The 21,736-nt window shown below is 58.6% G+C and overlaps 1 protein-coding gene across 2 annotated transcripts in view; it reads left to right on the top strand.

The window, feature by feature from the left end:
- The window catches only part of ADAMTS7 (ADAM metallopeptidase with thrombospondin type 1 motif 7), a 38,634-nt gene that overhangs the window by 4,961 nt on the left and 11,937 nt on the right, over positions 1-21,736 (top strand). Inside the window, exons 2-11 of one of the 2 annotated variants that reach the window (XM_073227273.1) lie at positions 2,201-2,550; positions 3,626-3,791; positions 4,859-5,049; positions 8,738-8,821; positions 9,149-9,273; positions 9,978-10,127; positions 11,282-11,425; positions 19,694-19,838; positions 20,282-20,374; positions 20,825-20,970. In XM_073227273.1, the coding sequence (XP_073083374.1) occupies positions 2,201-2,550; positions 3,626-3,791; positions 4,859-5,049; positions 8,738-8,821; positions 9,149-9,273; positions 9,978-10,127; positions 11,282-11,425; positions 19,694-19,838; positions 20,282-20,374; positions 20,825-20,970 (1,594 nt within the window). Of the gene's footprint in view, positions 1-2,200; positions 2,551-3,625; positions 3,792-4,858; positions 5,050-7,312; positions 7,419-8,737; positions 8,822-9,148; positions 9,274-9,977; positions 10,128-11,281; positions 11,426-19,693; positions 19,839-20,281; positions 20,375-20,824; positions 20,971-21,736 lie in introns of those variants that run through there. The other variant, XM_037013579.2, reaches the window with a different exon arrangement.

The raw sequence follows: 21,736 nt of genomic DNA, 5'->3' as shown, positions 1-21,736 counted from the left end.
AGCCACGCCACTGGCACGTGCAGGGCACTCACTCTACATGTGGTTTGGCAGGAGACAGATGGGAAGGGTGAGTTGGACTTCTGCAGTCTGAGCCGGCTGGAGCTTCGGGCTGGGCTCCCCTCCCAGCCCCAGCCTGCAGCCAGAGAGAGAGCCCTGGGGGACATCAGCAGGGTAGCCAGGCATCCTATGGGCCCGAGTGGTCATTGTTGTGACCAGCTGGGATCCCAGAAGCCAGGCGTAATCCCAGGTGGTCTAGGCAGGACCTAGGGCTGGGAGAAACCTCAGATGGGCCAGTTTCCTAACAGTACTTTCAAGTCTGGGGACTGCAGAAGAGGAAGAGGGGGCAGGAGCATAATTACTATACACATTGCTGTGATGTGTGCAGTGTCCTCATGAGATGTCTTCTGAAGACTAGGTCTAGTGGCCAGAGTTTTCAAAAATGGAATCTAGTCCAACTCCTTTATGTTAGCAAAGGGGAAACTGAGGCCCAGCAGGGACAGACTGCTGAGAATGTGGAACAGTGTTACTGAAGAGATGGAATACACTTGGGAGACTTAGATCCCAGTCTTAGCCCTTTACTCTCGCTGTGTGGCATTAGGCCGGTATATGCACTTCTCTGAGCCTCCCTTTGCAACCTCCAGAAGCAATCTGAAGACCTTACTGCACGTGGGCTAACCTGGAATCTGCAGCCTCAGGGAGCTGGGTAGAATTCAAAGGATCCATGAACTTTTATTGGAACATATTACATGTCTAATTTTTTAAATGTCTGAGTGAAATTTAGCATTTCCTTCAATTATAAATATTAGCAACAAATCACAAGAGCTTAGCAGCACCTGTACTTTTGTTATCAGTAGAAAAACATTTTTTCTGTCCTTATAGTTTCAGATATCTTGAAATAAGGTTTAAATACATGACTGCTTCAAAATTATTGTAGTTGTCAAATTTGCCATTACATCGTGTTTGATGTGTTAACAAAGGAGTACGTAATTCCACATGCCGCTTTTAAAAGGATTTTGGTAACTGCATTTCAATATTTCCTTGGCATTCCTATGCATTTAAAAACTTTCTGAAAGGGGTCCATGGCAAAAAAAGGTCAAGAATTTGACCTTACTGGGAAACCCAAGAAGACAGAGTGACAAGCAGAGAATTTTGCAAACTCTACAGGCCTAAGCATGAGCCTGCACATTTTTTTCCAGCCCTGAAACCCCTTCTTCAAATGAACTCTTGCATGTGAGAGAAATAACCCAGAGCTGCTCTGCTGGTAGTAAAGGGCCAGGGAGCCCCATCTGGGTGGTCCTTCTCCGTCTCCCCATCTCAGGACGCCTGGAGACATGCGCAAACCTTCAGGACCCTAGAGCACCTTATTAGGTCCGTTAGGCTGAGGACAGTCATATGAGATTGTCCCAGGGGCCCTCGCAGTCCCGCCAGGCCCAGCGTGGGGGGAGCTGCTCGGCTCATGGAAAGCTCACATCCCCCGAGTGCGAGGTATCCCCATTCTGCAGATTCAGTCCGCAAACACTGAGAAACTACAGAGTCTGGCGCCTACGAGGGCTCAGACACTCTGGGCACTTGAGTTCTGCAGCGAACGGACCGAAGAGTCTTACTCTGCTAGGGCTCATACTTCGGCAGAAAACAATGGGAAAAATAATGGAGATGTTAAGCAATACCGTCTGTCAGGGGCACTACAGGCGAAATGAAGCAGGGCAGGGGATGGGAGAGCCAGGGGGGCTGCCCTGAGGTTGGGGGGCACCCTGAGGAGGCTCTGAGCTAGGACTGAGGGAAGCCAGGCGGTAGTCATGCGAGTCACGGAGGGAAGCCTGTGCGGGTAGTGGGAGCAGCAAGGCCGAGTCCCGAGGCAGGAGCAGGTCCGCCTGGAGGGGCAGCGGAGGGGCCTGGAGGGGCAGCGGAGGGGCCTGGAGGTGCCGCCCCAGGACTGGAGGGGTAACCCTGCCTGGGGCCAGAGCTTTCTGCCTCTGAGTGAGATGAACCCCTGCAGGGTTTTGAGCCTTGATCCCGCCGGTTTGGAATGAATCCCTGCACAGGGTAGGCAGCCCCAGGTGGGCAACAGCGGAAGCAGGAAGGCCTACCTGTTAGGAGGTTATCGCGACGACCCAGAGGAGGAACCGGGGCGGGAGCGGCGGGCGGCCCCGCGGGCGGTGCGCCCCGCCCGCCGCAGCCGCGCTCCCTCTCCTGCCCGCAGGGCGCGCCGAGGCCCGGGCGCTGGACGTCGTGCACCCGGCGCGCGTGGACGCCGAGGGCTCCTTTCTGTCCTACGAGCTGTGGCCGCGCGCCCTGCGCAAGCGGGACGGGTCCGCGCGCCGCGCCGCGCGCGCCTTCTACGAGCTGCAGTTCCGCGGGCGCGTCCTGCGCTTCAACCTGACGGCCAACGCGCACCTGCTGGCGCCCGGCTTCGTGAGCGAGACGCGGCGGCGCGGCGGCCTGGGCCGCGCGCACATCCGCGCCCGGGCGCCCGCCTGCCACCTGCTCGGCCAGGTGCGCGCCCCTGAGCTGGAGGGCGGCCCTGCGGCCATCAGCGCCTGCGCCGGCCTGGTGAGTGCGCGGCGGGCTGCGACCCGGCGGTGCCCCGGGAGGGACCCCCCCGACGTGCTGTGCGCCAGCCACCGCAGGCCTGCTTGAGGCAGAGTCCACTGGGGAGGTCTGCGCGGGCCCCAAACGCGTTTCTGACCATTTCTCAGATAATGTTGAAGCTGCAGGCCCAGGAGCTGACTTTGAGAACCACTTGTGCACACACCACGTCACTCAGAAAGCATCGGGGCCCTGTCCTCTGCCCAGTGGGGAGAGTGCTGCCCCACAGCCCCTCTGCCGCCCTGTCTGGCAGGGCTGCCCGCAGTTAGCTCTCCCGGGGGCCTGGCGGGGTTGGGGCAAACTTGCCGCCCTCTGCTTGAATGGTGGTGGAGCATCCCCCAGCCATTCTGCCCCTGTCGGGAGACCAGCCCTGCCCTCCCCTCTCTGGAGGGTGTGCATTTAAACCCGGGCCCCCAGCGCCCGCAGCCGGGAGCGCTTTCTAGCTCCAGGTTCTCTGGCTCTGATGGAGGCCAGCGGGAGGTGGGACAGTCCTGTGGGAGCCCTAGGCTGTGTCGAGGTCCCTCTCTGCCCAGGCCTCTGAACGCCTGCTCCTGGCAGGCCCTGGGCCCAGGCACACGGCATCCTGGGGCGGTGGCATCTCCATGCTGGGGGGGGGGGGGCTGGAGCGGCTTTTGGAGTGATTCATCTCCTCAGGGAGACGAAGGCAAGCCAGGTGTTCAGCCGTCGGACACAATGGCTGGAAATGGCTGGCACGCAAAAAGATGGAAAACGGCTTGGAGGCTTGGGGGTGGGCTGCCTGGTTCAGGACGGCTGTCTGTGGAGATGTCATCTTCTTAGATCTGACACAGCCCCGTGCTCCTAACGGATGAGGGCTGGTAGTTTCTGAGCGCATAGCAGGGAACAACATTGCAGGCAGAGGGCACAGAGTGAAGGGAGGCCAAGGGGGAGGAAAGCGCAGTGCATGTGGGGCAGTCAGGCTGGTAGGAGCCATGGGTCCCAGGGCAGGACGGGCCTCGGCTAGGTGGGAAAAGCAGCCGGTGCCAGCCCCCAGTGTATGACCTTGGTGCTTCTGACCCAGAAAGGTGTGTTCCAGCTCTCCCATGAGGACTACTTCATCGAGCCTCTGGAGGGCATCCCAGCCCAACCTGGCCATGCCCAGCCCCATGTGGTATACAAGCACCAAGCCCCCAAGAGGCGGGCAGAGCCGGGCGACTCCAGGGTTCTGGGCACCTGTGGGGTGCAAGGTATGTTCCTGTGCTGCCAGCTCCAGTGCAGTGGGTGGGCCTTGGGGCACGGAGGTCCCCCCTAGAGGCCTCTCTTAGCATCCCCATGCCCAGCTGCCCTTGAACCAAAGGGACACACAGCGATACACACATCGTCATAGCCTGTGCCCTCCCATGTGCTGTGGGCTTGTGGCCTCTGCCTGGCAGGCCTGCCCCAGCTGATCCCCTGCACCTACACCTCTCACGACCTCCTCCCCCACCTCCCCCACCTCCCCCACCTGTGGGCTTGGCTCCCCCCACTCGCTGCCTGTGGCCCCTGCTGCTCTGCCAGCCATTTCTCCTCAGGTGTCCAGGCACGGCCAGGCCGTGCCCACCCTGGCAGGGCAGCTATGCAGAACCTCCCTCCCACCCCCACTCTGGTTCACCCCAGAATAACTGGCCTCTGTTATTGGGGACCTGGAGCCTGGCACCTCTCCTGCAGAGAGTCAAGGTGCTGCCGGGTCAGGCAAGGAGCAGCTGGGGCCTGGTGACCGCCTGGCCAGCCCTCCCCTCATACATGGCCATGGCTTGGGGCTCTGTTTGCTGGGGCAGATGTCCACCGAGGCACGCTTCTTGGCCTCAGTTAGCCAGCTTCCCAGATGCGTTTGCTCTTCTGGTCTGGGGCAGCCTGGGGCAGTGGACAGGGCTCCAGTGGGGTCAGCCCCGAGGTTGGGCTGGGGCTGTGGAGAATGCGTGTGCTGGGATGGGAACCCCCCAGTGGGGGAGGGCGCAACACGGGGAGTGGGGGCCGGGGGCTCACCGCATGGGCAAGCACCTCACTGTTCTCTCAGCACCATTTCATTGCCCCAGGTCAGCCTCTGAAGCTGATGGGCTTGTTCCTTTGTAGTCAGGGATCCCCAGGGTCAGCGAAGGGGAGCAGCCAGGTCAGGGTCACACAGCACAGGCCTGGGGCACAGCCACAAGGCACCCAGGCCTCTTGCCTCTGATCAGCATTCCTGTGGCCCCAGAGGGAGCTTGCTGGGAGAGGTCCTGAGATGCGTGTCCATGCCCTGTCCTGGCCGCTGACACCCCCTCATGTGGGCCCACAGCGTCCACGGAGCTGGAGCCCTGGAGGGAGCATATGCAGCAGCCGTGGCGACAGCAGTGGCCAAGGCGTCTGTACCAGCGCTCCGTCAGCAAGGAGAAGTGGGTGGAGACTCTGGTGGTGGCCGATGCCAAAATGGTGGAGTATCATGGCCAGGCACACGTGGAGAGCTACGTGCTGACCATCATGAACATGGTGAGGCCGCCAAGGGGGTGGGTGGGTGGGGCACCAGAAGGGCACGGGGGGGAATGGTGAGGCTGCTGGAGGGGTAGGTGGTGGGGGCACCAGAGGGGCACGGGGGGGGAATGGTGAGGCTGCCAAGGGGGCAGGCAGCAGAGGGCACCAGAGGGGCACGGGTTGGTCAGCTGGCCTGCCCTGAGCTAGAGGCATGGTTCCCAAGCTCTAGTCCAGAGTGGGGGTGGGATGCCTTGCCTGGAGTCACTAGCAGAGAGCCAGGCAGAGGGCTTCAGGCTGCCTGAGGACACCACTGGTTGTCATGCCACCTCACCGGTCAGCTGGCATTCGGGATGGCCTCTACCTGCTACCAGGACCAGAGCAGGGGCAGGGGGAGCTGAGGCAGCTGCGGCTCTGAGCCTGCATGGGACAGACTGGTGGTTCATTCACCTGCATCCAAAGAAAGACCTCCCCGCCTTGCACCAAGACTTGTCCTGGGTTTGGGGACACAAGTGCCCAATCAGCCTAGTCCATGCCCAAGACACCAGCATCCATCCGAGGTGGAGGGACCTTTTCAGTTCTGAAGTCTACAAGCTGGGGACACTGGGCCAGCACTCCACCTGTCTGTGCCCAGCTCATGGTGCACCTCACAGAGCTGGGTCCCGCTCTCGACCTCATATGCACTGAGATATCTAGGCCCCGAGAGGGTGAGGGGCAGGCCAGGTCACACTGTGAGGCGGGCATCCCCAGATGGGAGCCCGGCTGCTGAGTCCCTCCTGGGGTGCTGAGGCTCACTGGCACTGGTGATGCCCGGGGCTGACTCCACTGCCTCCCCACTGCTGTCCAGGTGGGCCGATGGGAGCCTCAATTGCCAGGCTGCTTCCTGCTGCCCCCTGGAAAAATGATCTGTGCCCCTGGTATTCTTAGGCTGCCCAGTGGGTAGGCACCACACCGCAAGGTTCTTCCCTGGGTGGTCGAGGGCAGGGTGAGGGGCGTATGCTATGCAGCCGACGCCGTCTCAGGGTTGTGGCTGGGGCCAGTGTGATGTGCTCCCACTTCCCCTGTGCCAGCACCTCCCCTCCTGCAACCCTGAAATAAGTGCCTCTGAGGTCATCTCATGCCTGGCCCCCCACTTGACAGCTATAACCCTGGGCTCAGAGAGGAGGGGGCTCTGTCCATTTCCATCCCTCCCCCACAGACTCGGCCACCCTGTTGGCACGTTGTTCTTTATGGAACAAAATCCACAGCCTTCTGCCTGGCATGGGGAACACCAAAGAGCCGGATCCTGCACCTGGGAACATGCCTTATGGTAGCATTTCTCAAGGAACAGCCCAGGGAGTACTTGTTCTTAGGATGCTAATAAGTGTCCTGAGGAGGGAGGGTGGGCACACAGCTTTAAAAGGCAGTAGGCAGGCTGCTTTGCTGCGGGACTTCTCAGAGCCTTCAGAGCTCGTCTGCATTGAGAATCCCGAGGCAGGCAGCAGCTCCCAGACTTAAGAAGGAAGAGCAGGGGCTTCGAAACGTTGACCCTGGGTTCTGGGCCCAACTCAGTCTCTGAGCCTCAGTTGCTCCGTCGGTAAAGTGGGTACAGTTTTGCCCCTTGGAGGTAAGAAGGTTAACTAGGTAGTGCACGGAGGGCTCCCAGCACAAGGGCTCCATGTTCGGCTCCCACAGGATTCAGCCCCCAGCTGCCTTCAGGGCACCTCGCTCCTCTTTCCCTGGGCCTCTGTCAGTGTCCTCTCTGTGCCAGATGCACGTCAGTCTGGGAGACAGCAGGACAGGTGCCTGCCCAGCCCTGTGTGCACCCCCAGTTCTGTTTATGCCGTGTGAGGCCACAGGCCTTTCTCAGTGGCTGTGACTGTCTGCTCACCCGGAGCTTGTGGTCACCCATAAACCTCAGATCTAGCTTGCTTTCTGGGCCTGCACCAGAACAGGGCTCGACTTTTCTAGGTCTCATGTATTTGTCTGGCTGCAGTATCTGCACTGGCCTCAGGCCATTAGCACACACTCATCCGCTGAATTGGTCACCCAGTACATCTGCCTCCCTCCAATGTCTCCCTGCTTCTTTCCTGGAGGACGGTGAGAGAAGGGAGGGCCTTTGTGGGGGCAGTGAAGCTGCCCCCAGCCCTAAGTTGGGGCGCAGAGTGGGCCAGCTGCGGGGTGGGCCTCAGCAGACCCTCGGGGCTTCCCGCCCTGCAGAACCACGCAGGAGCTGCCGCCACGCACACCTGTAGTCCAGGGGAGGCTTGTTCTTTCATCTGATCCCTCCAGGACCCCTCCTTCTCCACGGTGTCTTTAAAATGAGATAATGTGTTGGAAATACTTAGCAAAGTGCCCAAGACTCATCTGTTAATTCAACAAATATTTCGTGAGTGTCCATCATGTGCCAGGTACTGGATGGGTCACTGGGGCTGGAGGAGGTAGACCTGTCCCCAGCCCTTGGGTGGTCTGGAGGGGGAGACAGACACTAAAACTGCATCTTGAAGTGAAGGTGCAGTGGAGGTGGGTGCCAGGAGGGGCAAAGTCCTGGTGCTGCGGGATGTCCAGTAGAAGAGAGCACCCCAGAGGCATGATGGAGGGTCGGGGGCTTGAGGGGAGGCAGGAGGTGCCTGGGAAAGGTGAGAGGGAAGCTGTTCCAGGCCGAGCACACAGCACTGCAAAGGCCCTGTGGCAGGAAGAATCAGGGTCCAGAGAGAAAGCCAGAGGCTCAGAGCCAGGCAGTGAGGCCAGAGAGGCGGGTGGGCCAGGCTGAGAGGCCCGTGGACAGTGACGATGCACCCAACTGCCTTAAAGTGGGGACATGGCAGCATCAGATCTGCATTTCACTGACAGATTGACTGAGCTGCGAGGCTGAAGGTGGGTGAGGGGGCTGCAGAGTGCGTGGGGCACCCCTCAGGAGACCTGGCCAGGGACACTGGTGCAGAGGGCTCCCCGCCTGCAGCCTGTGTGTGGATGGAGGCATCCCTGTCTGTCCTCACCGGTGCTGACCCTGGGTTCTGACTGTGATTCAGCCCTGTTACTGGGCTCTGTGCCCCCTTGACAACGTGTGTTTCGTCCATTCCTGTTTGGATAGTATTTTCCTTGATGGAATTGCTAGAAGCAGCTCCTGGCATCCCTGCCCTCCAGGAACCTGTCCCCTATCCCCAGCCACTGGCTGGCCTCTTTTCCTCCTGAAGGGGCATCTAACAGCGGCTTTCCCCTACCGTGCCAAGCACTTGGTGCACCTCCCACCTTTGGGGGTGACCCCTCCTCCTGGGGCTGAGTGGGGGGCCTCTGAGAGATGTGCCCCTTGGCCCCACGGCATCAGTCCCAGGCAGATGGGACAGCAGGGTGGTGCAGAGACTCTGGGACCTGCGCCTGCCCCTGCCTCGCCCAGGCTCTGCCCAGGTCTCCTGCCTCATGGGAGGGTCACTTCTGAGATGCTGGTCCTGGTGTCCCAGGGCAGAGGGTGCTGGCCCAGCCCAGGCAGAATGGGCAGACCAGGGCCCTGAGGTGGGCCAGGGTGTGAGCTGGGGAAGCAGATCCCAGAGCGGCTCTCAGGACCAGGTTCCCCAGTGCTGGGTTGGGGAAGCACATGTGCCCATGTGGACACAGTCCACATGGGTGCACGCGTGCTGTTCCTGCATGTGAACGCACGTGCACATCTTGCTGGGGGCACTGCAGGTGTCCCACTGCCAGGGGACAGCCTGACCCCCCATCCCTTGGGCAGGTGGCCGGCCTGTTCCATGACCCCAGCATTGGGAACCCCATCCACATCACGGTCGTGCGCCTGGTCCTGCTGGAAGAGGAAGAGGTGAGAGGTCACATGCCCACACTCCCCCAGGGGGCATTGGCTGCCAGAGCCCCCACCCCACTACCTGAGCTCCCCCGGGGGGGAGGGTGCAGCAAGGGGCATTGTTGGCCCTGGCAGTACTGACTGTCACCCAGTACCTGGCTGACTGCTTCTGAGATCCCCCAGGAGGTGCCTGGGGGGCAGTCAGACCAGAGGCTGTGCCAGCCCACAGGCTGGCTGCCTGCCCCCCACTGCCCCTCTGGCCTCTGCTCCTGCCTTCGTGTGAACGAGAATTCGCCTGACCCTTTGGTGCTCAGGACAAACGCGGGGCTGCCCTCTCTCCCCCAGGAGGACCTGAAGATCACGCACCATGCAGACAACACCCTGCGGAGCTTCTGCAAATGGCAGAAAAGTGTCAACATGAAGGGGGATGCCCACCCACTGCACCACGACACAGCCATCCTGCTCACCAGGTGTGCCCCTGGGAGGGCACAGCCGTGGAGCCCGCTCTAGGGGGCAGTGCTGCCTGGCCCTCAGGGAGCTCGCTGTGGAGAGGCTGCGCCCCTCGCCCTGAGACTGGCTCCCATCAGCACTTGGGGAGACCTTCTGCTGTTGGAATTCCTGTGGGCTATTCAGTTGTCAGAAATAATGCCCTTCGTGGGGTCTCCCCAGCGGAAACATCCACATAGCTATGAGCAGGATTCCCACCGTGGCATCAGCACCGCGCGGTCCAGACCCACTCGGCTCCTACTGGCCTCCCGCACTGGTGTGTGAGTGCACGCAGTCAGGCGCACACACTCCCATCCCTCGTGTGCGCCCCTGCATCCACTACCGCAGTCCAGACACACGACAGTCCCCGGGGAGGCTCCGGCCTCTTAGCCAGAGCCCCCCGCTCCCTCGTGCCGCCTGCTCTTTTTGAGCTCCAGGGGCATTCTTTTCCCCTGCTGGGCTTGGGCGGCTTCTGGCAGCACCCTCACAGAGATGGCAGTCAAAATTGTGCCAGCCCTGCTCGCCAGGCCCAAGGAGGTGTCCTTGGTGAGCATGGGCCTGATGTCCTGGACTGATGGCCATCCTCTGGCTCCCCAGGGTCGGCCTGCCCTTCCCTGGCCCTCTCGGCGCTCAGCTCGGGGGCCTGGTGCTGGACCAGACCAGTCTGAGGGCATTTCTCTGTGTGCAGGAAGGACCTGTGTGCAGCCATGAACCGTCCCTGTGAGACCCTGGGCCTGTCCCACGTGGCGGGCATGTGTCAGCCGCACCGCAGCTGCAGCATCAGCGAGGACACCGGCCTGCCCCTGGCCTTCACCGTGGCCCACGAGCTCGGGCACAGGTATCCGCCTCCTCCCACGCACTGAGAACCCACCTGGGGCTCCAGGCAGCCAGGCCCCTGGGCCACAAAGGGAGGGCAGCCTGACTTGGCCGTGTGCTGTCCCCACCCCACAACCCCAGCTCCTTCCTTGTTAAACAGGAGAGGCCCATCTGGCTACCTCTGAGCTGGCCGGGAGAGAGTCCTGTTTTAAGTGGGGTTGAGATGGGCCAGAAAGTTGCCCTGGGTCTCAGGCTTTCCTTCCTGGTTGCTCTGTTTGTATTTTTGATGCTCGGTCCCTGCCATACCTCTATTCCTAATATGCTGTGACCCTACGCAAGTGCCCTGCTCTCTCTGGGCCTCTGTGTGCGCCCTGTTGATTGGAGGGGGGGTTGGATTCTGTGAGCCGGAGGCTGCCTCCATCTGCTGCCTCTGGGTGAGACTCTCTGAGCACAGCTGCCACCCTCTAGCACATGCACCCGGGCATCAGCTGGTGACCCAGGAAGCACCCTCCCTGCCCGGGAGCTGAGGAGGGCAGCTCACAGTCCTGTCAGGCATGGCTCAGGTGCTCTGGGCCCCCTGTGTGGGCCCATGGTGGTAGGAAGCCCTGCCCACCTTGGCCACATCTGCTGGGCTTTCTTGGCCAGCTTTCAGCCCCCCAAGCCTCTCCAGGGGCATGGGGGCTGGCGAGGTAGTGGTCCTGGAGCTGCTCAGCATGATTCCTGGCACATAATAAGTGCTCAGAAAATGGGATTTTTCCCGTATGCCCTGAGGATGGTCTCTTGAGAACTTTTCTGATACAACGGCTTAGACTTCCTTGAATGGGGCTTGGCCTTGAGGACCTCTGCTCCACAGTTTTCGATGCCAGCAAGGTTGCGGAGGCCACAGTGGCTGTCTGTGCCACCTGGCTGGCCACTGTTGGCTGGCTGAAGGCAGAAGCCAAGCTGGTCCAGGTCCCTGTGCTCATTTCAGGCTTGGGCGCCTGAGGAGGGCCCCCTGAATACTGGCTGGCATACCCACATTATAGATAAAGGGAACCGAGGCTTCGTGAGGGGTGACTTCCCCAGGGCCATGCGGCCTGGTGGCTGAGCACCCTGGGAGCCAGGACTTGGCTGCCTGGAGTGGGCGGCTGGCTGCCCCGCGGCTCACCCGCCCCTGGGGCCTGTGCTCTCACACAGTTTTGGCGTTCAGCATGACGGAAGCGGCAATGACTGCGAGCCGATTGGGAAACGGCCTTTCATCATGTCTCCACAGCTCCTGTACGACGCCGCCCCCCTCACCTGGTCCCGCTGCAGCCGCCAGTACATCACCAGGTTCCTAGAGTAAGCCTCTCCCAGGTGCTGGGGGCCTGCCTGTGAGCTCGGGGCCCCAGGGGCGCAGACAGTGGCATTTCAATGCTGTGGTTAAGGGATGCGCAGAGGGGACTGCGTGGAGATGGGGCTGGGTTCCCAAAGTCCTCCTGGGGGGCCACTGGCTGCGTGGGGGAGCATCGTGGATGTAAGGAAGGAGAAGTGGGGCGCTCTGCTTGGAGGGGGCCGGGCAAAGGCCTGAGGGCTGGTCGCCTGGGAGCTGGTGCCACAGCAGGGCCCGACGTGTATTTATGCACAAACCAGTTCGCAGACAGAGGAGAGGAGCTCTGGGTCTCCTGCCGTCTCTTTCCTTCTGTCGCCGTTTTCCGGGTAGCAGTCGGCTGAGCAGGGCAGCAACAGGAGAGCAAAGGAGGGGGTCCCTTGCTTGCTTGCTCCTGTTTCTTAGGACATCACTGCCTTCTTTCTGCATCAGGAGCAAGTCCTGCTTCAGATGGGAAGGGTGGCCTCTGGGGCCGTCAGCCGTGTCTATCAGCAGCCACGGCAGGCTTACCTCCTATTGCTCCCAGTCTCCCTGAACTCCTGCAAGTCGTGTGTCCACTGGGACTGTCCTCACGCACGGACACACCTCTGCTCCCGCTCGTGTTCCCTTGTCACATCAGCTCCCCTACGAGCGAAGTCTGAAGACATGAATTCCTTAAGGCCACAGTGTAGCTTTTAGTCCCCTCCCCGCCTCGGGCCCTCCGTTCTTCTCTAAGCCACTGCTTTCAGTGTGACTGATTTTAGCATTTTCTTACCTTATCTACCTTCATGTTTCTGAAAAGCTCTCCAGCACTGTCTCTTGATTTTTCAGTGTGGATGCTGTTTGTCACTTGCACAAGAGAAAGGTGGCCCTGGCCCCCGCGTCTCCACCTACACACACGCCTGCCCCCTGCCCACACCCTAATATTGTGTTGACACATGTTGATTAAGTCAGTGGCCAGTTTACACTACAATGATTGAGTAAACACTGCTGAACTAAATGTTGTAATGAGATGACATTTGTTTTTTAAGAACAAGTCTTTTTCTTATTTCCTTGGTTTCCTTCGCCTCTGTCTTCTGTATTCACCAGTAGTTCTATAAAACGTCTCCAAATCCAGTTTTCCAGAAGGTCATGCCTGCCAGGTAACTTAATAGGTCCCTTCTTTCCTGGACTTCCCCCCAACTTCTCTCTGGCCTCCTGCTCCAGTCTAGACAGGACGCTTTCTAGGCCTGCCCTAAAACTGTCATGCCAGGGGCTTCCTGTTTTCTGGATCCCACGCTACCTTTATTAGTGGGGCTACATCTTTGTTTTGGTGGGACACATCCTCAAGTAGCTTCTGAGAAAGGGTGTGTGAAGGGAAGTGGTTTGCTTGTCTGGAAGTGTCTTTATTCTTCCCCCATATACCTGATCAATAGTTTGATTTGAAACTGACTTCTAGGTCAGAAGTCACCCTTCAGAATTTCAAAGGCGTTTTTTCTGTTGTCTCCCCGCCTTCCGACTTGCTCTTGTGAAGGCCCGTACTGGACTGATTCCCAAGCCTTTGTATGGGATCTTTAAAAAAGTCTGGGAGCTTTTCTTTCTCTCTCTCTGTTTTGGTGATAGGAAATTTCAGAATTATGGGCCTTGGTCTGTTTTTATTGTGGGTGGTTCTTGGTGGACCCTTTGTTTCTAAAAACTCACGTCTCTCAGTTCTTGGAAATGTTCCTGTATTATTCATTTGATAATCTCTCTTCTGTGTCCTCATTCTGGAACTCTTTATTGTCAGCTGTTCTCATATTCTTATTTTTTAATATTTTACCTTTTTTCATCTCTTCCCATTTCCTGGATGACATTCTTTTTTTTTTCTTTTTTTTTTAGATAATTATTTTTTATTGAAGGGTAGTTGACACACAGTATTACATTAGTTTCAGGTGTACAACACAGTGATTGAACATTTATAAACATGATAATTCTAGGTACCAGCTATCACCATACCAAGTTGTTACAATATTTTGACTATATTCCTCATGCTATACATTACATCCCGGTTACTTATTTATTTTACAATTGGAAGTGTATATATATATATATTTGTGAGGGCATCTCTCATATTTATTGATCAAATGGTTGTTAACAACAATAAAATTCTGTATAGGGGGGTCAATGCTCAATGCACAATCATTAATTCATCTCAAGCCTAATTCTCGTCAGTCTCCAATCTTCTGAAGCATAACGAACAAGTTCTTACATGGGGAACGAATTCTTACATAGTGAATAAGTTACATGGTGAACAGTACAAGGGCATTCATCACAGAAACTTTCAGTTTTGATCACGCATTATGAACTATAAACATTCAGGTCAAATATGAATATTCGTTTGATTTTTATACTTGATTTATATGTGGATACCACATTTCTCTCTTTATTATTATTATTTTTAATAAAATGCTGAAGTGGTAGATATAAGATATAAGATAAAGGTAGACTATGTGTTAATCCAAGCTAGACAAGGGCGATAAAACATCCACGGACGCAGAAGATTTCTCTCAGAACAGGGGGGGGAAGTTTCTAAGCCTCACCTCTGTTGATCCCCAATTTCTCACCTGATGGCCCCCCTGCGACTGTGCCTGTCTTAGGTAGTTCCTCCCTTGAGGAATCTTACCTGTCTCTGGCTAACCAGTCATCTTCCAGGGCCATACAGGGAAATGTTAAGTTGGTAAGTGAGAGAGAAGCCTTATTGTTTGAAAAGGTTAGCTTTTTACTTCTTTGCATATTTATGCCCTGTGGCTTCTATGCCCAGCATTTGTCTTGAGGTGTCTTTACCACTTGGAAGAATTATGATACTCGGTAAATTCGATATGTGGCACGAATTCTATTTAAGGGTTGTAATTAGGAAGGAAGAAGAAAAGCTATAGAGGTAGCAGGAGGAAGAAAACCTGGGAAGATTGATTATTTCTTTGATATATCTTCTTGTAGAGTAACTTCAGCATGTATAGGTTTTAAACTACTAATTAAATTGCACACACACATTAACATAATAGGAGTACAGTTACATAACCAAAGCAGACCTATAATTACCAGCCATCTCCAGTGAAATCAAGAAAACCAGTTAGGCACCTTAGGCATTTGTGAAAACTTATCTATGATATGGTGGATATTGTCCAACTGAACTTGAACAGTCTGAGAGAAATCAGACAAATTAAAACAACCCATTCCTGGGGACTGTTCACATCCCATATGTTCTTTTAACAGTAAATAGTCTGTAGTTGTAAGATTTTGGAGCGCTGCAATTTGCACTTCTCCTAATTCTTGGTTGAGTTCCAACAGTATAGATCCAGTCAAATTTGTTGTTTTACTGTATGCACAGGCCAGCTTAGATATCTCCTTCTTCATTCCCATGGCAAGTCCAGGAACCGGTGGGATGACTGCATCTACAGCTGTAGCAGCGCCTGGATCTTTGTTGGGGTTTTTTGATGATCATCTTCTGGCATGAGTCTTCCCGAGAGTGCTGATGTTGGCAGTTCTTTTTCATATCTTATCTTAGTTCATTTTCGGGATAGCCAAATTAGGCTTTGACTGGATGACATTCTTATCTTTACCTTATAATCCTCTTTTTTTTTTCTGTTGTATTTTTAACTTTCTGAACTTTCTTATTCACTAAATACTTCTTTTTATAGCCTTCTTCTTGTTTCTAGGGTGTGGTGTTGTCTCATCTTTCTGAGGTTACTACTTATGTGGTTTTAATTTTTTTTCTTCTGCTCCCTGCAAGGTCTTTATTTCCTTTGCATTATTTTTAAAAGTCTTTATTTTGTGTTAAAGGTTTTCTTAAAATGGCTTGGCTATATTTCAGTCATGGAAGGAGGCACTGGACACAAGCTGGGGGTCTGCAGAAGAGGTGGGGCTTTCTCAAGTCAGAGCCGAGGATTGGCTGGGATGGGGCTGTCTCCTCGGGAGATCTTCAGGTACCAATGTTTTTCTGAGCCATGAGGTTTCCCTGGGGAAGAATTCTCTAGCCTTTTTCCGGGAGGATGTAAGTCTGGCTGTAGCAATCTGGCATCCATCCAAATGGGGAAGGGGCTTGGCAGGGTCTCACCTGTCACTGTGTGGACTTCCGTTTGTCCCCTTTTCTCTGTAGGGTCATCAACTGTGTCTGGCATTCCTGGGCATAATCCTGGGTCACCCTCTTCAGAGAATGAGCCCCCGTCCTTTACTAGTAGGAAGGCGGCCATCACCGGGCCGCACAGGGCTGGGGAGGGGGTCTGGGGCCTGATGTGTTCTTGCAGACTTTCAGCCGGGCTCTGGTCCTCAGGCCTGGCGCCTCGGGTCCCTGGGCCCCTCATTCCCAAGTCCTGCTTCTGCTTCGGGCGGCTCCTCCCCCCAGGATGTGGCTCCAGGCCCCTCAGCTCTACCACAGCAGCGCCACTTGGCTGTCTGCTTTCCAGCTCCCAGAATGTTGCCAACATCTTCCGTCTGCCATCATCACCCCTGCCTCGCCCTTTGTCCCTGTGGATTTATGCTTATTCCTTTGCTGTCCTCATCGAGGGGTTCTGGAAGGGAGTGGAGATCCATCTGCTCAACGCTGCCATGCTTTTCTAGAAGTCCACCCGTGGTGGGGTTAAAGCGGGGAACGGACCACGTCCATTATGGAGTGAGAACAAGAACTCTGGCCTCGGCTGGGGGGCTGCTGCAGTGGGCAGTGGGTTTGGAAGCAGGGAGGGCTTGAGTGTGGTGGTTAAGGACCTGTACTCTGGCCCAGGCTTCTATGCGTGTTGGCAGACAAGTTTCATTAGCCCTTAAGCCTCAAAAACTCGGTGTAAGGATGCAGCTGCCTGGTGGGTCCTGCTGTGAGGATTCAGTGAGTGAACATGTCAGGTTTTGAGCATAGCGCCAACCACGCGGTGAGCTTCGATGCTGTGACTTATCACTGTGCCAAGGCCATGCCAGACACGACCTGAACGAACCAGGAAATGGGGCTGGGCAGGGAGAGCAGGGCTGAAAAAATCCCAAGGGTGTGTCTCTTCCACCAGATGGAGGCAGGCAGCGCAAGAATGGCTGGAAAACCGGAGAGCAGGCACCCCTGCAACAGCCCGGGGGCTTGTTCCTAGCTGCCCCCCCGGGGTGCACCAGCACAGACAGATGGTCTCTGTCTTCAGTCAGCAGCTGGAAGGAATGTGTGAGGGACTTGGCCCTGGGCCTGGGGCCAGGATGAGGAGACGGTGGGGAGAGCCTGGGGCTGCCACACCCCCTAGAACCTTGGCACGAAGAAGAGCTGGCGGAGGTGGAAAGATAGGGAGAAGCAAGCCCCGTGAGAGATGCCGAGGAGGCCCTTCATCTCCTGAGGCCTCCTGCTCCCTGCTGTCCATCCTGGGGGCCTGGGCGGAGGGGGTCACAGGCCAGGGAAACCCGGAGAGAGGGGTGCTCAGACAGCATGGTACCCTGTGTCCCACTGGATGGGGGGGCAGATAACAAGCTCCCAACTGGGTCAGGTACCAAGTGAGCCTGAGTGCTGGGTGCTGAGTGGGGTCAGGGGTGCTCTGAGGGCTCAGGGGAGGCTCAGAGGCACTCTCAGGCCACCCCCTTGTCCCCACGGGTGCCCCCAGCCCCTGTGGAGAGACGTTTATCGGCCCCAGACCCAGATGTGAGCAAATGCCACTCAGTCTCAGACTGGCCCATGAGCAACACCAGCGTGCAGGTGCCTAGGTCCAGAGTAAGGAGACAGAGGACGTGCCATCCTCGGTGCCCTCACCATCTGAGCCATAGGCCCATGGTGGACGGTCCTCCTAGGCTTTGTAGGGGTCTGGAGAGATGCACCAAGCCGTCTGGGTCCAGGACATCATGTCTCAGGAGCCCAGGGGCTGCCTTCCAAAGACTAATGGAGCTTCCTGGGGAGGAAGGGTGCCCAGTGGAGGGCATGGGGTGGCTGGGGAGCCTCAGCAGGTGGGCGTGAGCGGGGGAAGGTTTCTGGAGCCCATAGGCATTGGTCAGTCCAAGGGGGCAGAGCCGGGACCTGCCTTCTGGGCTGAGAGTGGCATTGGGGAACCCCCGAGGGGTGGGGAGGTCCTTCACTTCACCCATGTCCCCACCATCCGGCGACTCCAGGACCGGGACCCCAGGGTGACGAGGGGAGAGGGCACACAGTTGCGGGTATCTAGCTCTCAGCAGTCCTTGAGGTGGGGTGGATCTTCACTGGAGCCCCCCACTGCTGGCTCAGACCCTGTGGGGCCGCCCAGTCCTGCCGTAATAGAGTGAAGAGGCCCCGAGGGGCTTGGGGGCAGATGTGTGGGCAGTGATGGAAGGAGTGAGCCGCTAGAGGAAGGAAGGGCCGGCCACCGCCTCTGACTTTCCCAGGTGGAGGCCGTGATTTCTGCCCCTGCGGTTTGGATCACAGGTAGCCTGGTGTCCTGTGACAAGGACAGGGCGGCCTAGAGAGGGTGGCAGTGGCCAAGGCCACCCAGTGTCTGCAGCTGGGCAGAGGAGAAGCTGGGTTTCTATAGTCAGCACCTGGCCTGGACTGGCCCTGATTCTGGCGGTGGTACTGTGAGGCCCCCACCCTGACCTCTCACACCCTCGTAGGATGGACCCAACCGGCCATTTCTCTGACAGCCGGGCCCACAGGAGCTGACATGGGTCCCAGTCAGGCTGCACGTGGCCTTGGGCTGAGTCTCTGAAGCCCCCGGCCCACGTCTTGAGCTGCTGTCTGCCAGGAGAAGAGAAGAGGCCCCCAGCCAATGCTCTGCGCCAGGCTGCAGCCCCAGGGAGCCCCACTGAGGCAGGCAGAGCCTTCCTCTCTCCCCACTAGGCCTCGGCTGCCATGGTTTATACTTGGGGTGAACTTATACATGGGGTGAAGTGTTTGAGGCTAGGCTGGTGGTCAGGTGGGAGGAGCCCTGCTTGGTGGCAGTCCAGTGAGTGGGCTTGGGTGGGCTGGCAGCCTGGGCCTGGCATCAGGTCCTGACCTCACTGACCTCTGGTGTGACATGGGGCAGGTGATGCACTGCCTGAGGCCTGGGTGGGCAAGAAGATGGGTATGGTCTGCCCAGGGCATGCGAGGAGCGCACGAGATGGCCTGTGGCCGTCAGGGTGGAGGGCTGGGTCCAGAAGCTGCTCGCTGCTGCCGTCCACTGTAGCAGGTCCATTTCCAGCTAGCACAGGTGGCCCAGTGATCCCGGGGGGTTCCCCGAGTCCTCAGCAGGGATCTGCCACTGAAGCTTTGTTCCCCCCGGGGTCCACCACCAGCCAGGGGGCTTAGGACATCATAGGGACCATCCACCCCACCCTGAATCTCACACCCCCGACCTCTGACTCTGACATCTGCCCCAGCCTCTCCCCACACTGGGCTTCTCCCGATCCCTCCACGTCCTGTGGCTTCCCCTTCCCTCCCTGTGGCATCCATCGTGCCCCTGCCCATCTTCCCCGTGCCTCTCTGCTCCTGCCCAGGGCGCTCTGCTCATCCTGGCTCCCCAACTGGGCACCAGCTGCCCTCACGCGCCCAGACTAGGAAACTGGAGGGTGCCTGCCTCCCCCACCTGCCTGGTGGGGTCAAGCTGCACACCTGCCACCCCTTCTGCCTCTGTCAAGCCCTTGCTACCTGCTGCCCCCACCCTGGTTCTCTGCATGGCTCCGCCCTCCCCACTAGGCCCGGCCTCTCGGTTCGTCCAGAGCAGCAGCAAGGCTTGGGGCTGGCCGGCCGGCAGGCAGTGCACTCCTGCTCCTGTGTGGGTGCCCACCCGGACCCGGTGAGGGCAGTGGGCCGGTCCTGGGCGCCAGAGGCGGGCAGGGCGGCGCCCTGGGCTTTCTAGGCCTCGGTCCTCCCACACATGACCCGAGGCCTGAGCCGGGCAGGGCCAGCAGAGGCTCTTGCTGCAGGGGCTGTGATGTGAGGCTCTCCAGATCCTTGTCAGAGGCGGCCCAGGGCCCAGGCTGCAGGGAGGCGGGGCAGGGCCACGGAGGGCTTGGCTGTCCAGCATGCCAGGGCCAAGGGGCTTTGGGCCCCGGCTTAAGGAGAGAGGCTCTGCCTAGAGCAAGGAGGGCACTGTAGGGGCAGGCCTGGCCCTCATGCATGGGGGCAGTTTAGCCGGGTGAGTGCCCGGGAGACAGGACGGAGAAACGAAACACTGAGTTGGGGTCATCGCGTAGGCCGGGTGTGCCCGGAGCCTCGGCTCTCCTGCAGGGTTAGGGCTTTGAGCCCCTCCCCCCTCCCTGCCCTCCAGCCCTGCTGGCCTCCCTTGTGGGTCTCCCAGGCTGTCCTGAGCCTTCACCCCACCCTCCTTCCCTGTCTGCAGCCGTGGGTGGGGCCTGTGCCTGGACGACCCTCCCGCCAAGGACGTCATCGACTTCCCATCTGTGCCACCCGGCGTCCTCTACGATGTGGGCCATCAGTGCCGCCTCCAGTACGGGGCCTACTCGGCCTTCTGCGATGACATGGATGTGAGTGGGGCATGGGGTGGGCCCCCCTCACTGCCTGCAGACCCTTCTGGCCGTGGCCTCGGGTTGGGCATGGGGACATTTACCAACTGAGGGGCACTGGGTAAGCCCGTCACTCCCCAGAGCTGGGCTGTAGGGGGTAAAGCCTATGCTGTGGGGTCGTGGGGGCCACAGGCACGTCACGGAGACCCCGAGGCTTCTGACGGGTTTCTCCGGATGGGGGCTGGGCCGTGAGGGGAATGGGAGCTGGGGCTGCTCTGAGCAGCAGGCCTGAGCCCTGCGCCCCACAGGGCCCCATGGTTCAGGGAAGACCAGGGCAACCTCTGGGAGTCCCTCCTGCAGAGCAGCTGGTGCCAGCCTCGCCCAGGCACTCTCGGGGTAATAAGGGGCAGGGCGGGTGGTGGCCCCGGAGTGGGTGAAGGTGTGGCTGTGCCCTCCTCCTGTAGAATGTTTGCCACACACTCTGGTGCTCCGTGGGTACCACCTGTCACTCCAAGCTGGACGCGGCCGTGGACGGTACCAGGTGTGGGGAGAACAAGGTAGGAGGTGCCCCATCCGTGCTGTGCAAGGGTGGGGTGAGAGGTCAGAATTCCTGCGCTGTCCGACCTCTGGGGTCGGCCTTGGCTCACAGACCTGCGTGTGCTCTTAGCGGACCCCCCGGGCACCCTCCCAGCCAAGATCCCCACCTGCAGAGTGGAGGTACCAGAGCAGGGCTTGAGTCCAGATTCTCTAAGGCATCCCGCCCAGAGGCTGTTTCAGTCCCTGCTCAGCTCCACCCTGGGGCCCGGGTCTTGGGTGCCTGGAAGGCGGGCCTGCTCTCACCACGTCACACACGCACCGCTCTCAGCGGACCCCCATCCCTTAGGAGCTCCCCCACTCCTTCCACCCTCCCTCCCCTCTGCCTTTCTGGGCCTTTCACCTACCTCATTCTGCTGGGGTGAGGATGGTGGACAGGTTGGGGTGGGGTTACTGTGTCCTTGTCTCGGCAGTGGTGTCTGAACGGGGAGTGCGTTCCTGTGGGCTTCCGGCCTGCGGCTGTGGACGGCGGCTGGTCTGGCTGGAGCGGCTGGTCCGTCTGCTCACGGAGCTGTGGCACGGGCGTGCAGAGCGCTGAGCGGCGGTGCACGCAGCCCACGTGAGTGCAGGGAGGGGGGCTGGGGCAGGTGGGGTCCAGAGCCCAGCAGAATTCCTGGGTTGCAGGGAGCCTGGCTCTGTCCCAGCCTCCCGCTCTCAGAAGTGTCCCACAGAGGCCAGGCCTGGAGTGTCTAGAGCCACCATAGGTCACTTCTCAGAGCACCCTGGGGGTGACAGAGCCCCACTGCTGACAGCCTTGCAGAGAGGGGAGCGTCACTGCTCAGACAACAGAGCAACAGCTGGCCGGAGGCAGGAGAGGGCAGAGGCCCAGGGCTTCACCTCTGGGTCTCACATGAATCCAGGGGCAACTCCCCTCTCCCCTCCTCTGGGCTCAGTTTCCAGAGAAAGTGTGTGATCGGGTGAGAGCAGAGCCTACCCAGCAGAGCCGCTGTCCAGACAAATGCAGTTAATGCGGGTAGAGCGGGCACCCTGCAGCTTGCGGCACGCTCTGTGGCAGGAGGCTGAGCCGCATCAGGGGCACACAAGGTCCCAGATGGGATTGGGGATGGCAGGGGGAGCCGGTCAATGGGATGGGCGCTGCGTGACGTGGATGCGCTCACAGCCCCAGCCTGGAAACCGTCCCCAACCCTGGTTTATAGATGAGGAAACTGGGGCCCGAGAGCCCGAAAACTTGCCCACAGCCACACAGCGGCCTGGGGCACAGCCCGGGCTCCCTGCTGCCACCTCTCCTTCAATCCTATAGAACAGGGGGAGCGTGTCCGGGCCAGAGTGGGGCAGGTGGCCTGGGGCAGCCCAGAGAGCCAAGG

This window comes from Manis javanica, chromosome 18 (genome assembly GCF_040802235.1).
Source record: "Manis javanica isolate MJ-LG chromosome 18, MJ_LKY, whole genome shotgun sequence".
Taxonomy (NCBI): domain Eukaryota; kingdom Metazoa; phylum Chordata; class Mammalia; order Pholidota; family Manidae; genus Manis; species Manis javanica.
Note: the sequence above shows the minus strand (reverse complement) of the source record. Positions and strands in the feature narration are given on the sequence as shown.